A 27,885-nucleotide genomic window follows, 5' to 3' on the forward strand; every position below is an offset into this window, starting at 1 on the left:
TTGCTGCCATTAAACCATGAAATGAAGATCCTCTCCGAGGCACAGATGCTCACCAGCAGGGACAATGTTTTCAGTAACATGGACACTGTTGCTCATTGTGGCTGCTTGTTACAATTTTCCGTTTGGGTTTGAGATCACATTTGTTCCCAATGAAGGAGACTGGAGCCCCTTTCATCTCCCCAACTGCTGCTAGTTGTTTGGTATTCTTTGTGCTTTTTCTTTTGTACAATATCATAATGCGTGGAATGTGTTATGTGGTTTGAAGCTGGTGAAAAACGTGCAGAATCACTTTTTTTATACATGTTTTCTGTTCTGACTTTGGACGTACTGACCAAATGATTTTAGCTGCATGTCTGAAATAGTCCGAGGAGTATTGAACTCATTTGAAGAAGCCTGGAGAGGATCTATTCCTGCTGTGAGCAGAACCTGGGGGCAGAACACACTGGCCCTGTTCAGACCTGTTATTAACTTCCACCCTGAGACATCTGATCACCAGTGGACACTGTTTAGTATGTGGGCTCAGACCTGATATTAAAATGTGTCCTGACTTGTAATAGGATCTAATTACCTTGCTCTATATGCAAATAGACAAGTGTGTCACTCATAATGTGTTTACTTAGTATGAGTTAACAGATGTGTATGTGTGTGTGTTTGTGTGTGTGTGTCAGTGTGAGCCTGAGGGAAAGGTAGCTTACACAGGAGTCAGGAAAATCAATAAATCTTGTGCAGGTTTGCTGTGAGGAGAGATTTTACTTTATACTTAACTTTATTTTATTTAAGAAAAGTATAATTTCATATCATTACGTGGGGCTGAGTGTTGATGTTGTGATGGTGGGCAGTGAGAAGTGAAATAATACGTTTGAATGATTGTGAGACTGTAGTGGGTCTGAGATGTCAGCGGAGTGGGTGGTCCTTCCCTCACACCTCCTCCAGAACCTGACATTAGTTCAACTTGAATGTTTCTGATTCTCTGTGGCCGAGGCCGACGTTTACCTCGTCAAACTCCTCGGTCATCTTGCGGATGATCTCAGCGTTCTGCATGTTCCTGAACATCTCGATCCTCACAGTGCCTGGTTACACAGCAACACGTCAGACTCAGATTTGTTATTCGTGCACAAAGAGCTCACAGAAAAGTCCTGTTGTAGTTACAGAGGTTGATGTGGTCGTACCTTTGCACCCTGAGCACTGGATGAAGAAATTGATGAGGTCCAGCAGCGCCAGGTCTCTGTCCTGTTTGTACGATTCAATCCACTCGTCCACCACAGACTGCACACACACACACACACACACACACACACACACACACACACACACACACACACACACACACACACACACACACACACACACACACACACACACACACACACACACACACACACACACACACACACACACACAGAGCACAAAACAGACACACAACAGTGAGAATTTTAAAGGTTTTGTTGGAAAACGTTTTCACAAAATAAAAACAGGACCACGGTCACCCACCTGCATGGCACTCTTTCCCAGTTTGACCACTTCAAACAGAGTAATGGGGTCTCCGCTGTCTCCATTATGTTGAGCCACACCATTGGCTTTCCCTCGACCTCGCGCTGGTCCCACTGTCTTGTCCGCTGGCGCCTTTCGAGGCTTCTTATTGGATGTCTGTTGGGGGAATGCAAATTACACACTAAGGATTGAAAAACAAAAACATTTGTGTTCACAATGAAATTCCTATATGCACAAACAAACACATTATACACGAGTACAGACTTCTACAAACTGTGTGTAAGAGCTTGTTCCTTCGCTTTTTCCAATATACACTTTTTCCCGAACACACACACAGACACACTCCACTGCAGAGAGTCATACCGCGGCTTGTTTTCCAGGCCTCCCTCTTTTCTTCTTCCCTTTCACCTCTGGATCCTCCAGCTCGCTCATGCTCATACTCAAGCCGACTGTGTCTGTGGCCCCAGACTCGTTGGACGAGTCCCTGAAAGAGCAAAACACAAACGACTCATGTGTGATCAAAGCTTTTATTCATCAACAGAACAAATGAGATAATCATCTCCAAATTGACCGATGATTAGCTTCAAACACATGTGCACACATTGTGCCAAAGGTATTGTTTTGATACTCGACCACTTACACATCTGAGAATCATTCAAAAGCTAAAGCAAAGTTGTGGATTATAAGAAAAGATTCAATAAAAGGCCACAGAGAAGTTATGATTTTCCTACTTATTCTCCATGAATCTACAACTTAAGGCCTTTCTATTACCTCATGGACTTTAATTCATAGTCAACACCTATACTTGTTTATTATTATTATAAATGTTTAACATATGATGATATTACTAATCAAATGAGTACCATATGGGCAGTGACAGGAAACGGACACAGGGATTATCCAATGAAAAATGACTAATTGTAGTCAACGCTTGCCCATTAAGAGACAATGTGTTTCACTCACTGTAGGACGGGGAGCTCCGAGGTGATCATCCTGGCCGGGGGGGGAGGTGGTTAGGTGTGTGACTGTGGTTGTGTGCGTACTCAGGACTGAGTGCGTTTCCAGTCCAAAGATGGACGTGCGAGATGGCAGATCAGTTGGGGGGGAGGGGGGGGAAGGTCTGGAATGGCAGGGAGGAGAGACTCCAGGACGGACGACACTCAGAGTCCTGGCACTTAACTCTCTTCAGCTCCTGAGGGAAAGACACACAAAAAGAAAAGAGCATAAGAAGATTAGATTTAAACTGATGATTTCACAATTTTAAAAAGGCAAATAATTGCTCCTCATGCTTTACACATTAAAACACACTTTATAGTTTGTGTTAATATCAGTGTCACAATCGTAAAATGTCCCAAAAAGCAGAGAGAGGAGGCTCAATCTTTCACTGTGATGGATCAGTCCATGGGGGTCAAAGTGGGGAGAGGAGGACACCAACTGGTCGCTTGGAGAACTACAACAGCTATAATATTGAAGATTGGCTCACTGGAGAGTTGTGGACCAATTATGTCAAAAACACAAAAATTGCGAAATGTATCGTAAGCAAAATCAAATTCATGCTCTTTTACTCAAAACTTAAAATTGAGACATTTTGATTTCTTGTGACCATTGTACAATTTAAATTTTTGACAAGTAGATACAAATTTTGAGACGTGCTGCAACTCAAATTGCCCACTGGTTTAAAAGAGAACAAGTATTTATTTGACGATAGAGATAAACATGATTAAAAAATATGGCATATTATGACACAAAGTGAAAAAAAATCCCAGGTGCAAGGAATGATGAAAAAAAAAAACATTTTATAAAAATCCCACAATGCCTTGTCGCCAGAGCTGAAAATGTGGATAATTAATTTTACAGACAACTGGCAGCAAAGATAATTATAACACTTATTGAGCTAATGAGAGCAGGGCAGAGGTGGAGCAATGCCGCTCTTGACCACAAGAGGCAGTATGATCCACAAAGTCCTCTGCCCAAAGTCTATCTTCAAAGTGCTTAATTGGGTTTTAACTGGGATGAGTGGGATTAGAAAAATCTAACTAACACTCATTAAAGTCACCGTTCAGTTCCAGTCCAGTTCTGTTCACTTCACGAGTGTTTCAGGGCTTTATTTTCCCAAGAGTGTGTGTGAGTGTATTCGTGTGTGTTTGAAAGTAGGTCTGGGCAACAGTAGGGGGCAGGCTAAGAGAGTGTGTATTTAAATACTGTCTTCAACAGTGTTTGTACTGAGGAGTAGCAGGGGCATACACACACAATGCTCTCTCTCATACACACACACATGTATATACACACACTGCTCTCAGACAGCAAGCCCATCATTTGAAAACATGACAGGACATGACGGGGAAAATGTGAACTCAGGCTTTTCAGTCACTACAAGCACAGAGATCATTTTCAACGTTTGTAATCCTGTGTGATATTTAGATTATTGTAGTGATATTAGATCGAATCAGAAGTTGCCCTTTTCCGAAGCGCCACAGAGAGAAAGCCGAGTCCACAGAATGGGCTGAACAGGTGTAAACAGAAGGGACTTCACCTGCCTGCACGCAGCCAAGCCTCTGATCAGTATCTGCAATTGATATCCATGCACAGACATAAAATCCTACAAAAGCACAGATAGGTCGGACTCTGCAGACGTAGCTGCACATGTTGTACGAATGGTTTTAGAAATAAAATGCTGACCAGGCTTAAAACAGCAAAAAGGTGGACCACTGCTTCACGTGCGTCCCAAAGCAATTTCATGCATAAGGTGGGTGTCAGAAATACAATGGGAGCAGGGATGTTATAGGAAAAACTGGATTAAATAGCAGAAACTGTGCAGCTGTGGCTGAGGGGTTAGAGCAGGTGTCATCCAACCAGAAGGTTGGTGGGTCAAACCCAGCCCATGCTGAAGTGTACTTGGGCAAGATGCTGAAGTCCCCCGATTGATACTTATTGTAAGTTGCTTTTGATATAAGTGTAACTAGTGTCAAAAATCTAATATACAACAATTTTAGATGCTGGGATATGGAAAAAGGTTAATTGTTTTAATGCTATATAATTGCACTATATGTTTGAGTACATAAATATAAATAAAGAGTGTGTGCCAGCTGTTAAGCAGCACTTATTGAGATTTAAGATGTTGAAAGACATGAAATGAAAGAATACAATAGAAACGTAACTTTTAAAAACTTTGTAAGACTGTAAACCAAAAGAAGTACTTTTGGTTTTGTGAAGTACTATTTTTTCTCGCAGTTCGTAAAGTACATAGCTAGGGGGGGGGGGGGGGGGGGGGCGACTAATATCCTGACTACAGAGTCTATCCACTGAGCTCAGGGCAAAGACACAGTACTATAAAAAGAGGGAATTGAACTGGGACACAGGGATGCGTTCTGAACAAATAAACAAACAGACCAAAAAAAAAAAAAGACAGTGAAGGTAAACAATGTGGAGACGAGGCCACGTGGGAAATGCCCGAGGGTCTGAACAGAAATAGTGTCAAAAAACAAACCACAAGGAAAACACGAGATGTTGGGAAGTGAAAGACTGTGAATTTAGTTTGTAGTTGACAAAGATCAAAGATGCTGGTGCCAGTCTCAGCGGCCATTGAACGCTGAAAGTATGGTCAACCACTTCTGGAGACGCCATTTCCACCACCACCACCTCCACCACCACCACCTCCATCATCCCTCTGGACTTTCTACATTGTGATATCTCAACTTATTTTAACCCCGACATGCATCTATATTCCATTCATTGAAGGATTGGGATGAAGTTCTCAGCCTTGAACCGCGCAGAAGAGGAACAGGAAAAGAGTGTGTGTGTGTGTGTGTGTGCGTGTGTGTGTGTGTGTGGCTTGCCTGACCTATTACTGACCCACAACTAAATTTATCCCCTACACACTTTGACTTCCCTCATTTTCTCAACACGCTGGCTCTCTCTCTCTCTCTCTAACAAACACACATGCACGCACACAGACCAACACACAGTAGCAGCTTCAACAGGACGCTATGAATAATTTGCAGCGACTCTCCTGAACTCTTCCTCAGTTTTGGAGGAAAGAAGCTGCCAACTGCATTTACTTTGCACCTCTCTCGCCCCTCCCTCACTCCACTTCCATTTACTCTTAACAGCAAGAATGAAAATAAACTGTCCCCATTAAATAAATATAAATTTTATAACAGCAGGACCATGAATTATACATGTTGTCTTTTCTTGTTTGGCCTCACTTTGATACACTGGTTTTATGAACTGTGTTCGTCTGAATTTCAGCAGAGTGCAATGATAGCACTGTTGTGCATGGGAGCTGAGCTGTGTCGTCACTGTAAACTGCTGAGCGTGTGTGCTCATGCAGGTTTAGGAGGAAATGCTAATGCAAATATCATGCTTTGTTAAACTAGCTGCCCAAGACCCAAAGTCATTGCAGTTACTATCAGAGAAGCCCGAGATTCACAGTGGAAATGCCAGAACCAGGAAGTTGAGCTGAGACCATGTTACTCTAATCTCACAGCTGACAGTTGCATGTTTTCTGATTCACTCCTGATCCACTACAAACAGGAAGTGCTAAATCAGCTCTTCAGTTTATGCAAGTGGACCGATTTTCATTATTGCAGAGGAGAAAAGCAGCCACTGCAGCTGGCGAGGAGCTGATACAGTGGTGTGGAGATCCCAAATTAAATTGAAACACCTTGTTATTAGTGAAGAGAATCACTTCTAAATCCAAAGATAATTGTTTTCGTCCCGTTTGTCATCTGTAACGTCACCAGCAACGCCCTGCTGTAATCTCACATTGGCTCAATTGGATATTTTACTTTGGGAGCTGGCAGGAACATTCAGAGAAAAGTCTGGTTCAACTGATTTTGCTTTCTCACATAAAGCCGGAATCTCCAAATATCAGGAAAATGTGATGATCTCTGTGTGTGCTTTACAAAACATATATAAACTCAGTCAACTGAGGGGTTTAACTCTGGTGTTTGGCTGTTCCCCGTCTGGTGGCTGCCAGACTTTATTTCAAAACATCAGCCCAGACATTGTACATTTTTCCACAAGACTCTGTACATGTGTTTCTTCTGACAAGATGTCAAATAGCAACAGGAGAACTCCATCTCTAATCCAAATGATTGGAACTTCAACTGGCTTTGCATCAAATCTAATAATTCAAAAATGTATAAAACTGAATCACAGCCTAGTAAGAATAAAAATCTAATTAGGCCAATTATGCAGAAAAACTTGTCAAACTGAAACTGCCTGATTTATGGGGAACATTATGAATAAGTAGGCATATAAAATGTAACATGTACCAACTTCTCCGTTTGCAGCACATGATGCTGTGTGCAGGTTGTTAACCTTTGTGACCTAATCGAGACGCTTTAACAAACGGAACACAAGATCAAATTTCAGGCCGAGGGCATGACAGGGCTGAAGGTGGAAACACAGGTCATAACCGCTGCTGGACATGTACAGCGGAGCGATCTTAGATAATTACCAGGGAAGGAAAACTTATATTTGAGTACGACAATAAGAAACTGAACCGATTTAAAAGACAGGACAACACATCGCTGTCTGAGCTGTTTAAATACATGACCTGGGTTTAAATTTAATCCAAGGTACAACCACAAAACTTTATTTTATAGGTGGTAAAAATAATGTATTTAGTTATAAGACATTCAATATATAACTGTAGCCGCTCTATTTAAAGAGACAGGCACTCCAGAGTCAAGGCCATGTCGTTACGAGTGCTGTCACTACTCAGAGAAATTGAGACAAGCCCTCATGTTAACTATCAGTGGTCTGCCACATCACTTCATCCCAGTGTGTGTGTGTGTGTGTGTGTGTGTGTGTGTGTCTTCTTAAGAGAGAGCGAAAGCGGACGAGAGACAACGAGTGAGCATCTGAAAACCACTTAACATGCATGACATGTTCTCTAGGAGGCAGGCCCATGTTGCTATAGCAACTGGTGTGGGTCATAAGCCCGGCGGTGACGGCATATTTGATTGGCTGAGTGGAGACAGGCGGGACTACGAGGTGTGGGGGGGGGGGTACAGTAACAGATCCAATCATGAAATCTGACTTGCACACTCTTACAGGACCCCTGTGAGGCTGGGGAAAGTTTTCAGATTCAGCATCATCCTCCCTAATCCATCCGTCTGGATTCTCCTCACAGACGTTCACCAGATGAGCTTCATGGTGTTTCCTGAAATCCTGACCTCACAAAAGATGTTGTAACCTCACCAATCGAGCCAAACACTCAAGCATGAAGGTATAAAGTATAGTTTCTCACTGCTGCCTACTTAGATCAACATGCTTTGCGATTTTTTGTTTTTTAACTGGCAACAAACCACTTAAAACTGAAATATTGACAAGTTGCTGGCATTCCAGCTAGCTCGTGCTAACATTAAACTTCGGAAACTCTTCTCACTAGCGCAACTGCCGTCGTATAGCGACCAATAAGAAGGTATTTGCTATATTATTTGGGTGAAACTAATATACTTGGCACGATATCGAATAGGTACGTTGATTTGCGTACTCGCTAATGCCCGAACAGTAATTTTCCGTAGTAACGGATTCTGGTATCGGTATCAAAACATCTCTTATTTGTCATTTATAAATTCCTTATTAGAATTAAATCAATCTATGTATCAAACAGAAAAACTGTGAAACACAGAATCTTTTGGAGTTGTAAAATCCTTTTGTGCAGTGTTTTGGCCTCTGACAAGTATTCAAACTCATTATCATTACTCTAATGTTCAGCCCTGGCAAAGGAAACTGATAAAAAAATGCTCAGTAAATGTTATTTCATTAACAGTGCACGTTCTCTTCACCATTATAGACAGAAATGTGATTACAAGGCTCACCAGTAACTGCATGATGAAAGACTCTTTTTATACACATTTATAACTTGTGTTCCAGAGAGTGAAACAAGTTCCAAAGTCTAAAGTCTATCAGCCGGTTACATCACTGTGCTATAAACAGAACTGGCAATAATTAATAAATGCATACACAACATGATAATGTGACGTTTCCAGGTGATGCAGTGGTGCTGCAACATTTAATGGATGCAATCGTGTGCAAAGTAATAAATCAGTTCCAATGCCAGAGGCTTGAGTGGCGACACAGACAAAACACCTTGATAGAAGATCATAAATCCAGTTCCCATCACCACCTCTCACCGAGGCTAATGTCTTTCATGATCACCTCTTACTGTACTACTATGAGAGAGATTCTCAGGGTTAAGGATAACAGATCATCATCTTTTTAAGCTTCTTTCTTTCCAATTTCTCACAAATATGACATTTTTCAAAACTCCTCCCATCTCAAGGCAGAAACAGAAATTTCCCTCTAGAAAATGTGTCAATTACATAACCACTCAATGGAAAAAAACGGAGCTCAACAGCATAGTTAAAAATCCCATTAATTTTCTGAAAAGAGATTCTGATTATCAGCCAGAATATTGTATATATATCCAAAGGTTACAACAAAATTGTGAGAGTGTTATATGCTCCTGCAGAAGAGACAAGTCTGTATGATATCAACAGCGTTTGAAGAAAAGCGTTTTATTCGCATGGTGACAAAGTACTACACTACACACAACCCTCAGGTGTGATAGAAACATTACACCAGGTTACTATACTACACACAGTATGAAACTATATGCATGCATTAATGACCCAAATTACAATATAATGAAACACTATATTAAAAGCAGAAGTTGCTGAAGTCGTTAAAGGGGATGATCCTCAATGTTTTCTGAGATTTCCAGTTTCTTCCATTTTCAAATAATTCTGTACACAGTCTTGTATTTTAGCCATTTCCTGTTTCCAAAACCTGAGTCAAATGTTTTATATTCATGATTCTTCTTGTCGGCCTGGTCCTGACCTTAAAGCTCTTTTTATAAGGACTTTCTAGAACATCAATAACTGAGAGAACGAATGGGAAACCTACTTCTAGAACCAGAGCTGCTTTATAAGTGGCCGGTCAATGTAAGGCTCTATAAAAGATGCTCCCATAATGATACTACATGTTACGACCATCAAATCCCTCCTCCTCCTCTTCCTCTTCCTCAGGGAGATGAGAGCGTGTCACTGCTGCTGGTAATGATTCTGCGTCACCAGTTCTTCAGCAGAGAAACATCTCCACATGGCAGATATTAGTGAAATGTTCACAGTAAATGAGGATTTGCAGCACTAACATCTGAAGCAACTGTCTAATGCAGAGCTGCACTTGGTTTTCAACACTTTTTCTGTTCACTTGCTTAAAGCCACACAAAGAGGATTTAACAGCTGATTAAAAAAGTTGACATGTGCCTTCACCTGCATTGTGCTCAGTCTTTTTCTCTGCAAATATTAAATCTGTCTCTCTCTCTTTCTCTCGCTCACACACACCTTCCCTGCTGTCGCGGTCCCTGCTGGCCGATTCTCTGATTCTCCTTACAACTGTAACCTGTAATGCATCTGCTATAATTGGCCTCAATCTCCAGAGACTCGAGTGTAGTCGGCCCCCGTTTCCACCACTGAGGGCTACAAAGACGGGATGCACACCTAATAACACCAGGTGGGAAAGAAGCAATGAATATAAAAAGGGGTTGTTACCCATGAACTGCACATGTCCTAAGTGCTGCATTTAATGAGTCCAGAAGAGATCTCTGTGCTATTTGTGTCTGCAGTCAATATTATATGATATGAGTCAGTGGTCTGATGCTTGTGGGTAACGCTGGGTTTTAACACGTCCCACTGGGGCCACGTATGAGTAGAATATGCAAATGTGTGAAGTGGTATTGGGACAGAAAAAAGGAAGCAGAAAAAAAGACAGAAAACGGAAAGAATGAAATCTAAACAACACACAAAAAATAAATCCTCATTATTTATTGCTCATTAACATGGAAATTACTTGTAAGCTTCGAAATACAAACATCCCTCTAAGACCTGAACGCCTGCCCAATGTTCTAAAGTCCACTATGCATTATTAATATAAATCATTGTGATCCTGCTGGTGTGTGGAGGTTGAATAAAACAGCTGTTTAAGGGCTCGTTCTGTCTACCTGTTACCGGCTGTTTGCAAGTCAGTAGCTTTCCTGTGATGCTAATTGAGCTGCAGTTCATAATTGGCCTGTTTATCCAGTGTTTGTGGAGCCAGTTAGCAGGTAGGTAGGTGTCTGGCACAAAGCTGAGCATCGAACTGAGCTGCTGGTGATAATAGGTCTGGGAGATATGGACAAAAATTATATTAAGATAAATTAATATATCTTAATATGGAAACTCATCAAGGAACGTCAAGAGAACTCTCAAAACTTCAAGTGCCATGTTTTGTTTCTGTCCAGCTGACTTGCTTCACACTCTTTGGACAAATGTTATCACTAAATCTCTGCTTGTTCATCAAGAATGTTTGATTAAATTAAAAAAAAATTCTTAGAGCTTCCCAAAGCTTGAGGGAAGCAAGGTAAGATGCGAGTGCTCTCCAATCTTCCTCCAGGAATATGCGCAATGGCTTTTAGAGCCAAAATTATAACTAATAATTACGTGAAGATGATTCCCAGTTGAGCCTTTTAAGAACAATTTAGTTCTACAGAAGTAACTTCATGAGACTTCGAAGGAGGCTGGGAGAATGAGTGCAGACTATTTCCAGCTGCAAACTTTTAATTTAGTATGAAACATTTTCTGTTCAGCTAAGAAGCATTTCTCCCGAACTGTAAAAATGAGAGGGTATACTCACCCCGACATTAATAAGCTACATAGGCAGACTCTACGTGTAGCTCTAGACTAATATTCAGTATTAAAATTATATTGCTGGCTATGAAGTAAATAAAAAGTTTGGCAAAGCCACTCAATGGGAAAAAACCCTCTCTCCTAATGAGCTTTTGACAAGTCCATAATTAAAACAAGGCAATAAGGCAGTGCATGGTAGAGGCGTCTGGCACAAACTACAGATATATTCTTCTGTCTTTAAACTGCAGCCACAGGCTCAGCAAATGATCCACTGCAGCGCTCCAACTCACTGGCACAAGCTAAAGCTGCTTAACTTAGTTTCTGCAGGCTACAGCCTTCGACTTGCTGAGCTGATGTTACATCGAGTTCAGGCTGAAGTGGCTTAACTTCTCACAACCTGTTTTTTTTTTCCATGATCTGTGTCGCTGCATTCACAACTGGTCTGTATGTTAATGAGAGGAAGGTCAGTTATTCAGAAACGGATTAAAAGGTGCTGTCTGCACAAACAGATGTTAACTCCTGGAGGACACCGGTCTTTACAAGGCTAGTTTCCTTAGCAACAGATGTCAAATAAAGCTAATTTGCTGCTTAATCTGCTGTTTACCTCCTTTATTATTATATAAAAAAATTATTAAATATACATATATATATATATATGTTTACTTTTACCACTTCACCTTGTTTAAGTAAAGGAGGAAGAGGCAGAGAAAGGTGTCTCTTCTTTACACCAATCTGTGGTCTGTTCTCGAATAGTACTGCTCAGGTGTCAGAGTTGAACACAGGACTCCTGAAGGCAGTGGACCAGTTCAGCAAGATGAATTTAAAATGACAAGACTTCAAATATATATATATATAAAATTTAGTTTTTAGCTTGTAAGGAATCTGACTCCATCAGGCGCAGTCGTTATCCGTGAGCATGAACCATGCTGCTTCTTTCCTCTCTTCCCCGAACAGATCGTGGTCTCCTCATTAACGTACATTCAGTTGTCAATTTAATAAGTAGACTCAGAAGACATCCACACTACTACGCCTTGGAATAAACATTCATCACTTGTGTTATGTTTATGGCTTTTCGAGCTCCCTAAAACAGAGAAGTTGAGAAAAAGCTGCTGGCCTCATTTGAGTTGGGAATCTCTGGGGCTGCGTTGTCGTTTTAACAGAAGCAAAAACTGTTAACGATGACGCAGCCACCCACACTGGGATCGTGACTGGCTCTTATCAGTCATGACTTGACTACCAGTGGTGAACTGCTGTCAACACTTACTGTCGGTAGCAGTTCCACCATGTCATCATTCAAAGAAAAGAAATCTAGGCTCTTCCTTTTTTCTCTCTCTTTGTTCTTCATACTTATTACTTCCTCTTTTCAAAGTAACACACACATTCACAGTGAATTACTGATGTGACCGATTCAGAAGTGAAATGCTTGTTTGGACAAATTGGTTTAGTTTTTAACTAACAATATTTTAAAATGAAGTCTTAATAATATGGATGTGACTTAAGTAAAAATAAAGCTGAGTGATCAATACGTTTAATCAGAGTTTTAACAAAAACTCTATTTATAACCTTCAAGGGAGGAGTTTTAGCTAAGTGTTCCTAGACTGACGACAAGAGTTTACTTTTACCACTTCACCTTGTTTAAGTAAAGGAGGAAGAGGCAGAGAAAGGTGTCTCTTCTCTACACTAATCTGTGGTTTGTTCTCGAATAGTACTGCTCAGGTGTCAGAGTTGAACACAGGACGCCTGAAGGCAGTGGACCAGTTCAGCAAGATGAATTTAAAATGATAAGACTTCAAATTTGGTGCACCTGCTGACTTGAGGGATCATCCCATGACTGGAGAATGAGGAGGTCAATCCTCCAGACGGCAGGTCGAACTGACAAGAATATCCTGAATGCACCGACTCAACAGATACCTGAGACTGAGCTTTGCCTCCACGAGGGAGTAAATATGTAATGATTGTTGCTGCGTTTTATGGGAAAACAGTTCTTAACTAAAGTCTGCAAAAAAAGGTGCTTTAAAATAAAAAAGATTGATGATATATGTCAGCATGGAATTAGTCATTTCCTACAAATGACAGAAGGGAGAGCTGACAGAATATTTAACAGGATATGAGTAATTGTGTGTAACACCTGGTTAGATTCCATGCAGCCCTGCAGGCGTCTACAGTACAAGTGTAATAAAGTTCATCTCAGAAGCTGAAAGTAAGACACACAGGCTGTGATCAAGGCAGAACACACCGGTCTCTGGATTTTAGATGTCACCTCAGATATGTTTGGTTCTCCAGATCAGCCGAGAAAAAAATGATCAGATTAATCAACACCAATAATAATTATACTTTTATTGTTACTGTTTTTATAATGGCCAACTTTCTGCTAAGAAAAATCTTTGTTTATTATCATCATAAATTCCTTAACATCTCTTAGTATGCCGTACACGGCAAGAGCAAAAATATGAGTTTCATTAAAGTCATAACGATTATGACCGTAAGACTAAGTGAGAAGCTGTAAGTACATTATACACAAATATAATTAAGAGAGAAGCACTTACAGGAAGGGATTGGGATTGTGGTGATTGGTTCTAACTTACATATGATTTACTTCTACAATCAAATACAACAGTAGCACTGCCAGTGATCACAAACCACTGGAGAAAATAAATCAGAGGATGTTGCTGTTCTCTCAAACACTCTGGCGAGGGGCCAACATCCAGTCAACAGCTCAACTCTGAACAAGCTGCTGGGTTTTAACATTCTTGAGCTGCAGTGGCAGTGAGGTCCAGCCAATCCTATGATTAGTAAAACATGTCAACTTTAAATATTTCAGTCATCTCGGACCTTTTCTGCCTTGTTAAACTGAGCACTTGCAACATCTGTGCAGAAAACACTTCAGCCGGGAGTCCTGCTGCATCAGATGGAACAGCGCTCACACTACACGCTGGTATCTGATTGAAACAGACTCAGTTCAAATCTGCAAAATACATCAGAAATGAAGCAGAGGGAAGGAAATCATAAAGCGGGACAAACGCAGAGGGAAAAGTAAGAGTATCTTTCAGATGTGGTTTTAGAGGCTTTGACACTCAGAGGAAAACCAGAGACACACACAGGGTGTTAAAGTTAGGTAGTAAAATGCAGCTGATTTCCACTGGTCTCTTTGAATGAAACGTTACAGATTACTTGAAGGTGTGTTCTGAGTTTTTCAATAATTAGCCCAATTAGACTGAGGGGGTCTGCAAGAGTCTTATTTGTCCCGACACAGTTTCATTATGATTTTAAAGCTTTTTCTCCTAATAACATAAAAGATGTCTGTGCAGAAAACCATTGACCCTTCTGTTGGTCAGTCGGTGAACCGTCAAAACATCCGTTAGGTTTTTACCGTCCTCTGACACCAAAACCTTCTGCTTGGCAATCAACTCTCGTCTTGTCATGTGATAAATACCTGCTACTCTGATGTCAATCTGCTGCTGTATGGTGCAGATACTTTCACTTTATAAATGCAGCATCGGACAAGAGGTTTTTCAACAGTTGAACGTGGGTACTACCATAAATACACAAGTGTTAGGTTCATAAAACCATTAAACAGCGGATGGAGCCCGTGAACAATTTGTGTAATCGCTATCTACCTGAACCCCAAGAAACACCAACCATATATCATTGTTTTGTGAGGGGTAAGAAAGTCAAGCATATGCTAGAGCTGTATATGCATCTTTCCTCAGGCAGTAATTAAGCAACGTGCTACTGCAGTTTGGCGGTCTACCGCAAAGTGTATGATATGATTTAGGGGTTATAAATAGGGTTATACGTGACACTCTCTCTTGGAAAGTGCAGAAAGGCCGAGGAGGTAGAGCTCCCACTTGGTCTGATAATGTATTCAATCTAGCACCTGCCAGCTCCAATGAAAATGGCAATAAAGTGACATCAATGCCTTTGCAACCCGAGACACAAAATAATTGAAATGCATGTCCTGCAGTTCTGCACAATTCAAAAAGGAGTAGTTCAAACTGACTCAAAGCAAGTTCAGGGATGTAGTGTTTTTTCTGCCATGGGTTAATCGTCTATATTCCTTTACATTCTATTATGCACACTTCATTAATCACCACAATCCCGACCTCAGCCGCATTACTAAAAGTTGTTTAGCTCAGTTGACATAAAAACAGTACTTTCTGCTCCTGCAATGATCCTGTGGCCTCGACTGCTTCTCCTCCTAACGCAAGCAAAAATGAAAACACAGAATCTGTTTATGAGCAGACGTTGGAAGCCTGAGGCGGGAACTGTGTCATTACTTACATTATTTTCAAGTGTCTGAGCTCTCATGAGGTGTGTGACCACTTAAAAGCTCCACAAACATGTGCAGAGCTGCATTTCTCTGAAACCCTTTGGATCTGATCTCATGATACCGCTGAATTCCGACTGAAGAGTGACATCAACGTGTCCCAGTGGAAAAATTGCTTGTGTAAATAATATCCTGGATTCCTGGTATTGTGCTTACGAGCTCACCTTCACAGGCATGACTCACTGGGACACTTGGATACAACTGAGCTGTCGTGTTAATGTCATTAGTTCCACATGTTTTACCTGCTGTGACAAAGGTGTGGAAAAGAATCCTCCTGTATAAGAAGCATTTCTAGCTCTTAACTGTTTGCTACGAGACAGTTTTATCAATATTAAATTAATTGGCAGGGGTTGTAACACCCGATTTATCTAAGTAAAAATTTTGCTACAATAGTTTAGTTAGATTTTTTAGGACTGCAAAAACTACCCCTATAGAAAAAATTGATTTATTATCACAGAATCCCTATATTATGAATATAAATACTGTCATTTTAACTCTGTTTTGGCCTCCACCAACTCTTCAGCTATTACACTGTGTCAGTCTGCGGTTTAGTTTTAAAAGTCTATCTTTATCTTTTGCCACTACTGAGACTTTTGGTTTTATAAATCACAATGTATTTTGACCATAATAAAAAAAAAAGAAACAAACGGCATTAACCTCGACTAGCACTGGTGAGACTAAAATAACAAAAATAACTAAATACAAGTGGCTGACATGGCATCATGTCGTATGCATTTGCAGGCGTCAGTATGGCATGTTGTTTCGAATACAGATTTTATCTTTAATAGTAATATTATACTACAACTAGGAATAATTATTGAAAACATTAATGAGAAAACAAGGCAAATATCTTATTGTTATTGGGCTTTTTAAGTGCTCTGATCAACCTATTGTCACATTTCAATTTGAAGCAGTGAAAATGAAACAATCCGATGAAAGATGCAAAAAAAAAAAACTCTGCAAAGCTGGGAGGGGCTTAAACTCACAGTTACAAAAACCAGCAAGAATCTACACATTGAAGACCAACCAGAGCCTGACTTGTGAACTTGAACCACAATCCCGTCCTATGGGCCACCGCAACAAACTGAACCTCAACTACAATAATTGCACTTTATCATTCTGCCAACTTCCATACATACTGAGACCAAAGAGCCTTAGCCTTGTAATGTGGAACAGCCTCAAGGCCAACTGTGGCCGCCTGGTTTAACCAGATTATGATTATGTCACACGGGATATTACCCATCTGACACACAAAAGTCGGAGTCAGACACGGCAATGTATCCTGTGCACACACACACACACTCAAACGCACACATGCACAGCCATCTGTTATTGCCACTGTGCACTTTTTTCTCGGCAGCACACAAAGCCTGATCCCAGCAGAGAGGAGAACCGGGGAAGGATGATGTGTGGACAATCTGATAAGACCTCGGCTGAAAAATATATTTCTTTCGACACTATCTCCTCAGAACTACCTCTGTGAATACAGGATAAATACATCATAAGAATTGAAAAGAAAAGGGCAAGGCTATGAAAAGGATAAAGCAGAGAGGAGGCAATGCTCCCCCCCTCTCTTTGCAATGGCTGCCTGCTTGGCTGCAGCTGACGTAAAATGGAGACGAGAGTGAGGGGAGAAGAGAGGGGTGGTGGGGGTGTTTAGGTGGGAACGAGGGGTAAATGATAGAGCGGGGAGAGAGGGAGAAAGTGTGACAGCAGCAGAGGGGGGGAAAGGGCAGCAGGAGCGTGCTCGGGAGGGAGGGAGGGAGGGAGTGAGTGGAGGAGAAAAAGACTAATTTGTTCTTCTCTCATCTGTCTGTGTTTCTTCTCTCACCTTGGCCCAGATTCTTGAGTCTGCCACATATTCACTTCTAATAAGAGGAGCAGAGGGAGGGAGCACGGTGAAGGACAGGGCAGGACACACACACACTCACTCATAGAATCACTCACACACAGACTGACACACACACCCCTCGCGGAGGCCATTAGTCCTCACACCCATTATTACTTCCTAATGATCTTGTGGCACGTGGAAGATTTTTAGTGGAGCGGGAGAGGCCTGCTAATCTGAGAAGGCAGATGTCAAAGCAAAGGAGAAAAAAAGAAAAGCGCCTGCCGTTACAGTCATAAAGTACAGGCGGCCGAGGGGAATAACGACTGCTCAGATAAAGACTGAGGCTGAGGGAGTCAGAAGAAGAGGCTGTTGAGCTTTGACTGAGGCAGATGGCTATTTTAAAACAGAGCTGCTGTATGCAAGGTGTCTGCCACAAAGAGAAGACAAAGAAATCAGAGAGAAAAAAGTGAGAGAGGCATTCAAAGCTGTTTACACAATAGAAACCAATCCTGCTGAGGGATGCTCAATGGCTTTGTCTACTGGGAACCGGTAAAGGTTCTTTAGACGACACAACAACAGAACCTTTCTTCTGACTGTGACTGAGCGACTTCCATTCTGCAATTAGTCAAATTACAGAAACATGTGATTGATTACAATTTGATAATTGCTTTGTAGTTTGTTATTAATAAAATAGAATTTAACTTTTGCTGGTCACAATTTCACAGAACTTTGGTCTCTGTTTTGGGTATTATTGTTAATTATATGCTCTTGGCTTTTTACCCCTAATAACAATGTTTTAAACTGTCTGATATAGTTGATCACATATAGGAACTCCAAGTCGAGACAATAACTGTCCTTGTTGCCGTTTCTCTAATGTGAAAACTTCCTGAACTTATCACTTTCGTTTGTTGCTTAACTGAATATGTTGACTGTTGAATGGAAAAAAGACTTTTAAAGAGTCTTCAATCCATTAATTGACAAATAATCAGCAGATTAATTGATAATGAAAGTAAGTATTTGAACCGCTTCCCACAGAAGATCTTGGTGGCTGGCAGTTTGAACGACACCCAGTAATTGTAAATAAAAAAAAGCCAAAGTTGGGGATTTACATTTACTGCAAGACACATGGAAATAAATGACTATGGACAAAAGATGCAAATGCTACCATCAAGGATTTCAATGATATTTACACTTGTTTAATCAAGCAAAAGTGCCAAATCTTTGTGGTGAATATTTCTTTGTTTTCTTGTTTTAAATTAAATAACCTAGCACAACAGATTTTTGCTCATTCCACGATGTCACCTTGTGTGGTCAGAATTTGCCATTTCTTTCCTGGTGCTATGACAATGACTAAACTTTGCATTGTATTGTGTGAAATTTAAGAAACTACAAAATAAAATCCTTAACAATCAGGAAATGTTCATATAGTACTACTGTTTTTAAAACTTAATACAACTGAATAATGGTAAAGTGACCATAGAAGCTTCCAATCAACCAAACTTAAATAAATTCATGATAATGACCTAAATAGGCCAAATATAATTTCAAACAGGTCTTTTGTCCTCTTACCCTGACTGCAACAATGAACAGTTTAAGGAAGCAGATTGCATTGGGTCTGTCTGATACTGTGTTGAGCTGTTTGCTTTTGTGGATAATGCTTATAAGATAATATGCAGACAGTAGGAGATAAGGAGGGAGGATTATGGGTAAATAATCTGTCGCAGTGAAGCTGTGCGGGCAGGGAAACCCTTTAATCCCCTGTGCACAGGCCAAGAGAGCAGATGGGATTAACGACTGATGTCTCGATGCAGGGAAGTGAACAAGACCTAAACATATGTAGCGTTGGTAAATCCTGCCCGTCGCACCAGGAGATCAATGCAAACTGTAAATGGAAAGTATCAATATCCATCTAACTACAAATCCAATATTTTTTTACGATCTACAATATTTTTCCAGACCTGGTTTTTTAGAGACTGTTCAGAGAGACTATCAATTTTTTTCATGGCAAAAACATTTCCATGGGATCTGTTGCCAATGCTAATAAAGATTTGGCAAACTGTGTGAGCTCCCATTTGCCAAACTTTCCACCCATTTAATACTACTTCGTTCCCACTCTGTGTAGCCACAGAATTGACTTGGCACGGGGCAGCGAATCAATATTAAGTAAGAGTTTGTACAAATAGCACCGACCGCCGAGACACCCGCTGCCACAGCTGATGCTGAGGGGGTGCTACTCGCTGCTGCTCGGTGCAGGCTGTTAACCCCGCCTGTATAAATTACACCTAAAAGGACTTGTGGGTCTGGTCTGGTGCCAAATTTAGATCTGGCAGCCCTGAACATACATAAAAAACAAATTACCACTCAAATCCCACCAAAGCTACAGCGAGAATTGAACTTATCCCTCAAACATCCACCCTTGGAGCCTCTATGAGCAGGATATCCATCTCTGCCTTTGCAACTCACCAAGAGATCAATAATGTATCATATCCTCTCTAAACTACGGACTTCCCTCCTGCAGGACACGGATAAAAATGAATCTCTCAATCAATGCGAATGCAAATCTAGGACTTTTATTTTACTACCATAAACTTCTTGGCCAATGGCCCCAAAAGAATCCTGTTGCGCCTAAGAATCAAGAAACTGACAGAAGTAAACCATCTTGTGAGACAACTTTTAGTTTTTCTTGCTCCAGGCAATTGCCGCCCAAGACTCTGAAAGCAGCTCAAAGTGCAGAGATCTTCACACATTCACTCAAGAAGTTAACGCTGTCTTATACGCATTATTTATTTCATTGTGCTAATTTTTTTTATGCCATTTCCTCTGTCAAGGGTGTCTTCAACACAGCGAGATAGGACATTAGCCTTGGCAGAGGTACTCACTCTCCGAGCACTCTCCTAGTATATTCATTTATTCTCTTTTCTCTTTGCTTATCTGAATAAATCCATGACTTCATTTTCCTCCTTTCTGTTCCTTGTGTGCATTAGTCTCACTATTGTGCCGTGTCGTTGTCAGACGGTGAGTCATCTATAATGCATTCGGATTGCACTAACATCTTTGTAAGGTGCTGTGCAAAGAAAGTTCAATGGTTTGAATATGCAGATTTATAAGTGAAGTATTTATTTAAATTTGGTAACTTACATTTAGAATATGCAAACACTATATACAACTTGACTTAATGGATTAAACACACTATAATCCAGATGGATATATAGGTTTAAAAATTTGCTAATGCACACTAATATTCTGTAATTATAAAAGCTACTAGGAAGACATATTTTTTATATTGTCAACGTGTTTTTTATGTTGTGATCCAGCATATATCTTCACAACAACATCCAGTTAAGGGTTACTCACAGGACAATAATACGTATGTTTATCATTACAGCACAGTGGTAAAAACCATCATCTTGGTTCATCAAATGCTAAACAAGAGAGGTTGAAAACAGTTTTTTCCAGATGTCAGCTTAATAGCCTTGAAAAAATGTGACCACACAGGGACCAAATACATCTGCTACTTCATACCACCTTAAACTCTTGGGCGCGAGTGAAGCGCTGGTGGCGATCTTTCCTTTGAGCCGTCTGTCAGAGGCTCAGTCTTTAATAAGGTGTTCCTGCCTACAACGCTCTGCTTTACAGCAAGGGTGTAAAGATGAACCGCTGTCGGTATCAACAGAGCAGGCAATTCCAAAGCAGGTGGTAGCAGCAGTTCCTCACTGTCCACTTTCCACACAGTAGACAGCAGACAACACACTCCAATACATCCTAGCAGTGCTAAACGTTGTTTCTAGCGAATGGATGAGAGGTCGGAACAGATGAAAAACTTTGGGTGCAAAATGCGTATTAAGTATAACAACCTAATGTACCTTGGTGAGTTCCAACTTGTTTTAAGATGTCGGCAGTTTCATTTATGGTGTAGCAGATCTACATGTTCGACGATCTGCTGCTACTTTAAACTCATTCGTATTTTATGAGCTCATGCTTCAAATCTAAAACCTTCATGTACAATGGGACTAGTTAGTACAGCTGTCAAATAAATCCTGTCACGTCAGAGCTACAGTATTTCCCCCTTGACATGCACTGAAATAAATCTCTGATTTTACACAATGACTTGAGTACAGAGCCTCTTCAGCGAGATCAGTATAAAGCCAAGTACGGTAATCTGTCTTTCACAACACCATTTAATGAAAAAAGCAATGACTGTATGCTGGAGGGAAGAAAACAAAGGATCTGCTCTTGATACAAAAAATATCAATTGTTTTTGTAATATAAATTCAGGTATGTTCCTGTCAGATCAAAGATGAGACCAAGATACTCTTCATTACAGCACTGGGCTGCCGATGAGAAAGAAGCATCTTGAAAAGTAAAGTCTTGGTGTCGTCTTCACACTCTTGACTCTCTTATGAACTGGTTATAGCCACAGCCAGTCAATAACCTGCATCAGCAAACACACTTGTGCGTCAGCTGCAGGTAGAAGCTGCTTCTTCAGCGTAGCAACCACTGAGCCGTGTCGGAATACCACAGAGAAATCACACATCTCCAAAACACACACTACGCACAACATGACGCACCTAGTCTCATTACTGCTCACTGTGACAGCTGAATAGCATCACGTTATGGAATACCTTCTGAATGCAGATTAAACCTCCCTCACGATGCTGCAACTAGAACTGGTTGGTATCATATTATTTGATAACTCACAACTGTCCTTCACAATTAGCCTGCACATTTCTAAAATTAAGTTAAACATGAAACAGGCCATGCTAATGATCTTTGTAAAGCACAGCTAGCATTGTGATTTTTAACACAAAACATCCTGCTCTATGTGTTTAGACGGTTTCATCAAACAGATTTGTAGAAATATCCACGAGGGGAAACTTTCCAGTTAAACATAACCTTCTCTCCCAGGTGAAAGAGCTTTGGGATTTATATTTCAAGTAAATATAAATGATCAAATATTCTTAAGTTTGTTATATATGCTGACCCGATCATGAAAAGCTCTTGAATCTCATCGTCTTTCCAAGTTGACATTGTCATTGGCATGTAGGGCATCTCGTTTTCATTCTGAGATTGCTTATTTTTTAAATTTTGTGTCCAAAGCATCATCAACGCTTCCACTTGCAGTGAATCGACCAGATAATGTAATGCTGTATTTTCACCTGGGTTCATTTGGACATTATGTACTGTTTATACTAGGGGGGTGGCAGGACAAATCCAGAGCCTCTGACTTGGACATTTTCTTTCTCACATATAACTCTTCTGGATAATGTAATAACGTATGTCTGAAAGGAGCTTAAAGGTCTCCAAGGGGAAACTTGCCAGTTAAACCAGTGTAATCTTGTCTTCCTGAGCTGAGCACTGATAACTGAGTGACAATAACTCATGCATGTTGCATCATATATAACTCTGAATGGGTCCTTTTGTCTTTACAGCTGTTTGGCTGCTGAAATTACAGTGGAACCATTATTGGCAAATGCATACGATTATTTTCAGATACTGTTATATGGCCAGCAGCTTCATTTAAGTTTTCTGTTGTTCCTGATTCCCATAGTTCACAGAACTTTAATGTCTGTAATGAGGCTGCAATTTCATTTTCTGTTGCGAGTATACGACCAGTGAATCTACATATCATCCTGGAGCGGTAACACTATGACTCCAAACATAACTCTGGTCCAACCACAGAAACCAGAGACTCCACAGTCCTGTCGATATCCCTTAAATGGCAAGAACTGACTTGCTTCTACAAGTCAGACCAAACCAGTCCAAAAAAAGAACAGGGTAACAGGATTATTTAGGTCAAGTTGGCGTTCTAAGTTATTTATGTGCTTATCATGCTTCTAATGTCATTTTTATCCTCATTATTTTCCTTCCGTGGTTGCTTCTCTAGAAGAATCACAGTGACTCTACCGATTCACAGGCTTACGAAATACTCAGATCTACTCCAGCAAGAGTCTACAGTTGAGTAAACAGATTCACACAACAGGAAACCACATCACAATGAAAGCCTTAAACCAGCCAGGGGTGACAAAACTGTTCTAGAAAGTGTTATGCCGTCTTGTTTGCATAGAGACGCAAACAGACTGGAGGGCTTTGCTTATAAAAAACAAAACAACAAAAACACACACTACTGTAGTACCATCATTTCCTTAGAAAAATCAGGTGTGAAATACAACATATTTAAGCATACATGAATTATATGCGTGGATATGGACTTATAATGTATTATGGGATACCCCTGGGATTTCTGGTGTGATATATGCATTCAGCACATTGGAGCAAATGCACCTCTGTCTGATTTTATCATTTTTATAGACAATAATGGAGGAAACTGTCATGTGGATTCATCCTATACTGAGCAATACTCTTTAATGCTTAAAGAAGTTCTATTTTCTCAAATTTAAACAGACTAATAAGGGCAGATTGCAGTAATATTTTTTTTTCTAGACTTCCCCTTTGGCTGTGCTGAACCCACGGAAAAGGCTGGACAACAATGTGCACGGGAAACGTTCCCTCTACAGCCCACATCTTGAATCAAGGTCACCGTGTAATAGGCTATGACAAATGTCAAAGCCATTACATAATCTCCTGAGCTGTGTCATTATAAGGATATGGCTCTAACGCAAAGCACACAGCAATTGAGCGGTTAGAGCCTCTGGCTTAGAAACCACTAAATGGCACAATTAATAATCCAGAAAGCAGGACTGCTCAAGTTAAACCTTGAACTTTAGAATAATCCAAACAACTCAGCATCATTAGGATACATTTATGAAGTAAATGTGGACAAGCCATTTGCTTTTCTTAACAGAACCAATTCAGCCCAAAACAAATAATCCTTACGTATTAATTGCCTCAAATGAACACCTGTAAAATGACAGCAGTCTCTGTGATGTGTATAAACCACTAATAAGAAACATTATGTGGATCTTTAGGCTTCAATGGGAGAGAAAGGTCAGAGAGCCAAGCAATCGAAACGATGCAGGAAGGAGGAGGGACCAGGCACCACTCCTGTCAGTGTTATCCAAAGGTTTGAAACGGGACATGTTCTCAACAACAGCCACACAGAAGCTATGCAGGAAATGCCACCAGCTTCAAAGAGTGTGATTAACCAAAGACGGACTGGTGTATTAATGAATATTCATCAGTTTGTAAAAACTCTGCACACTTTTCTGTGGATGCTCCGATTAGAAATGTATTTATGTGTTTTTAGTCAATTTAACTACTTTCGCAATGGATATGGTTATACACTGGAACAACCTGTACAGTACAACCTGACCACTACGCAGTCTGGCATCAATACATCAGGCCTGTGGTGACTTTTCACATGGACGAGGACCAAAGGTCATAGTGTGTGTGTGGGTGTTTTTTGCATGCGGTGGCTGAGGAGCTCAAATTACACTACACAACAAACCAAAGGATTCTGATGAAACAAAGAAATGAGAAGATATTTTCTGTTCATTATTTTAACGACTTATTTCTTGGAGATGTACTGAAATCTCACATCTGATCGGCAATGAGTTTTTTAGATTACACAGACATACATGATTACACAATCCGGGTATTTTCTCCCAGTAAAACCACACATCCAATTGTGTTTCAAGTACCTTCATAAGATTGCAAGTATGAAGTCAACTGGTTCATCAGCATATGCAATAGTAGATGACACACTGCACTTGACTGACTGTAGCAGAACTGTAATTATTGATAACATTTTTGAGATTGTTCCCATATAAATATTTCATCTAGAGTAAGAATATAAAGACAGACTGGCATTTCATAATATTTTTACTCAATATATGTTGCTATTGGGGGGTGGGTGCAAGAAAATTTAAATGTGTAAACAATCAATGATTTTTTATAATTGGATTGAACAAAAGAGGCAGACAATCGTGATTAATTGGTGTGATCGAGAATAATAAAATGATTGAATTAATTCCACCTCTATAAATGGACGGGAGCCACTTGAGCAAGCTGGAGCAGATGGAGAGTTCCCACAAGGCCACTTTGTGTGGAGCAACAGGAAATAGAAAGCATTGCAGTGTTGGCATGAAATGATTAAGGATTGGGTTTGAATATGTGAAGGAGACCGTTGGATCCAGCTGCAAGAAATCTACACCTTAAAGAAAAATCTGCAGCTCTTCAAGGCAAGCGTCTCTTACACTTCACAACGTGCTCGTGGAGATGTTCGTTTCACTCTAAGATTTGAACTTGCAGATAAAATGTGTTCATGGTGTAATTACAGCAGCCATATATTTCAACAGGAGCTAGAAGAGCCTCCACAGTGCCAAGCTCTGAACCAGGGCCTTCCTCCACCCAATGTACAACATGCCTTGCTCAACTCGTTCTGCAGCATAGATGGTAATAGAGACAGGCGAGCTGCAGATAGCACGCCAGAGACAGCCCGGGTGAGAAAATCACATGGCTGACTGTAAACAAAGCAGTTATGCAACAATTTGCACATTGACAGGAGGCACTGACCCACAATCAGCTGCCCCCCCCCCCCCAAGCTACACACAGGTCAGGGCGGGAGGGGAGCCAGGACCTGTGGGGCTGGCTGGTGGAGCCCATCCCCCAACCCCCACCAATGTGACTCATGTTTCCCCCCCGCTCAGTGTTGACTGCTTCCCGCACAGAAGGGGGCGGGAAAGAGGTGGAAGTAGAGAGAGAGAGAGAGAGAAGCGCCATAATGATGTTGTTGAAAAACATGCACGGTGTCCGTCCTGCAAACACGTTCACAAATGCATCCACGTGCTGTCGTTCATTACACAAACAGGCTCATTGGCCGCGTGCAAAGTCGCCACCACTGTTCAAAACTTGAAGGGGAAGATGGGATGATTGGGGGAAGAAGACAAAAAAAAGAGAAAGGAGAAAAGAGTGGCACGATCACAGCAAACAATGTTCGGAGATGGAGAAAGTGCCAGAGGCTGGAAAACAACAAAAGTACGAACAGCAACGTGGCAAAAACATATCGTGTGAGCAGGTGACAGAGCTCCATCAGGGAGATCACAGCAGGGCAGAGGGAAGGTGATGCTGTGGACGCCTTCGCTGCAAAGAGCGAGAAACCGCGTCACACCGCATGGCTCTTTATTTGTTGACAAGCCCAACTCCCGGCGCCGGGCGGGGGACGTGCGGGGCAGCGCGGGGCCGGCGCTGCGGCAGCCCCGCTCTGCCCCTCCGGCGAGTCGCCCCGCCGGATTGTTCCAGGAGGGCTAGCTACATGCTAACGGCTCCGGCTAGGCTATAATGTAACTGAGCGAAGGGAGAGAAAGCACATTCACCCCCGTTAGCCGCTAGCGCCCTTCCCCCATCCAGCCAGCCTCCCCTGTCTGCGTCCACCATCTTTAATCTGCGCCCCGTCTCCCTGCCCGCCGCACAAAACACGACAAAAACCCCACACACTCACCTTCAGCGACCATCGCCGAATCGATTAGCGCCCTCCGCAACGATTAATCGATTTTCGTGATAATATCGTGCGTATTTTAATATTGAAAATTGGCCGAGCGAGCGGAACCGCGCCTTCGGAGAAGAGCAGCAATCCTAAACCGCCATCTGGTGGTTTTTCCGTCTCTGTGATGCAGCGGGAGCGGCGCAGCCTCAGACCGACACACAGCTGCCCCCTGGCGGACACACCGGGTCCGGGCGGCCGCGCGCCTCGGGCACGGGGAAGGGGAGGGGCCCGCCAGCACAGCGCTCACGGGGACGCGCACCAGAGCAGAGGGACTCCCCTCTTATTTTGACAAGATCCCAGCTTCGTGCAGGATGTGAATCCTCCAATTGCAAACCAATACCTTGGATCAATACACATGTTAGAGCAGGAGATTCAAATGTTACCATTCACAGGTCAAATGCATCACAGTTTATTATATAACACCTCAGGAAATTACAATATACACAAATATTACATATTCCTGTTCTATACTGTCTATAAACTGTCCATTATTATCAGTACTTTTACAGCTGTGTGCATGATGTAAACCCTCAACACAACACATAACAATAATTTCCTTTAGATCAATACACACATTACAGCAACACTTTCAAATACAATGCAACCATTTTGTATTGAAATGCATGACAGAATTATATAACACCTCAGGAAATTAAAAGATGCATTAATATGAAATATTTGTGTCTACTAACTGTCCATTACTATACAGAAGAAACAGAGCCTTTACTGCATTGTGAAGGATGTAAATCCAACGGGCCATACTTTCCTTTAGATCAATACACAAATGCTGCATTAAGACTTTCAAACACACCACAGGAAATGAAAAGTTGCATTAATATGACATATTCCAGTCTATAGACATGCTGTCAGTTATATGTCTATTACTCAAGAGATTAAACTTAGATTTTACAGTTTTTTGCAGGATGTTAATTCTCCAAAGCAACACATAATCACTCACCTTTTGGATGGAAATACATATTATAGCAATACATTTAAAAGTAATGCAATTCTGTAGGAGTTGAAATGCATCACAAAAATACATATAACAACACATCATACATGTCTTATATTTGTGCTGCAAGAAATAAAAATAAGAATAAATAAGAAGTTTTGTATG

General features: G+C 41.1%; 1 protein-coding gene across 2 annotated transcripts in view; it reads right to left on the reverse strand.

The window, feature by feature from the left end:
* The window catches only part of stag1a (stromal antigen 1a), a 39,097-nt gene extending 12,202 nt beyond the window's left edge, over nucleotides 1-26,895 (reverse strand). The window contains exons 1-6 of one of the 2 annotated variants that reach the window (XM_053435068.1): nucleotides 26,724-26,895; nucleotides 2,455-2,683; nucleotides 1,855-1,975; nucleotides 1,492-1,647; nucleotides 1,170-1,266; nucleotides 994-1,070 (exon numbers count right to left, since the gene is read on the reverse strand). In XM_053435068.1, the coding sequence (XP_053291043.1) occupies nucleotides 994-1,070; nucleotides 1,170-1,266; nucleotides 1,492-1,647; nucleotides 1,855-1,975; nucleotides 2,455-2,483 (480 nt within the window). In that variant the 5' untranslated portion in view covers nucleotides 2,484-2,683; nucleotides 26,724-26,895. Of the gene's footprint in view, nucleotides 1-332; nucleotides 596-993; nucleotides 1,071-1,169; nucleotides 1,267-1,491; nucleotides 1,648-1,854; nucleotides 1,976-2,454; nucleotides 2,684-26,723 lie in introns of those variants that run through there. The other variant, XM_053435069.1, reaches the window with a different exon arrangement.
* Between the last annotated feature and the right edge of the window lie 990 nt (nucleotides 26,896-27,885).

Source organism: Pleuronectes platessa, chromosome 11, assembly GCF_947347685.1.
Source record: "Pleuronectes platessa chromosome 11, fPlePla1.1, whole genome shotgun sequence".
Classification (NCBI taxonomy): Eukaryota; Metazoa; Chordata; class Actinopteri; order Pleuronectiformes; family Pleuronectidae; genus Pleuronectes; species Pleuronectes platessa.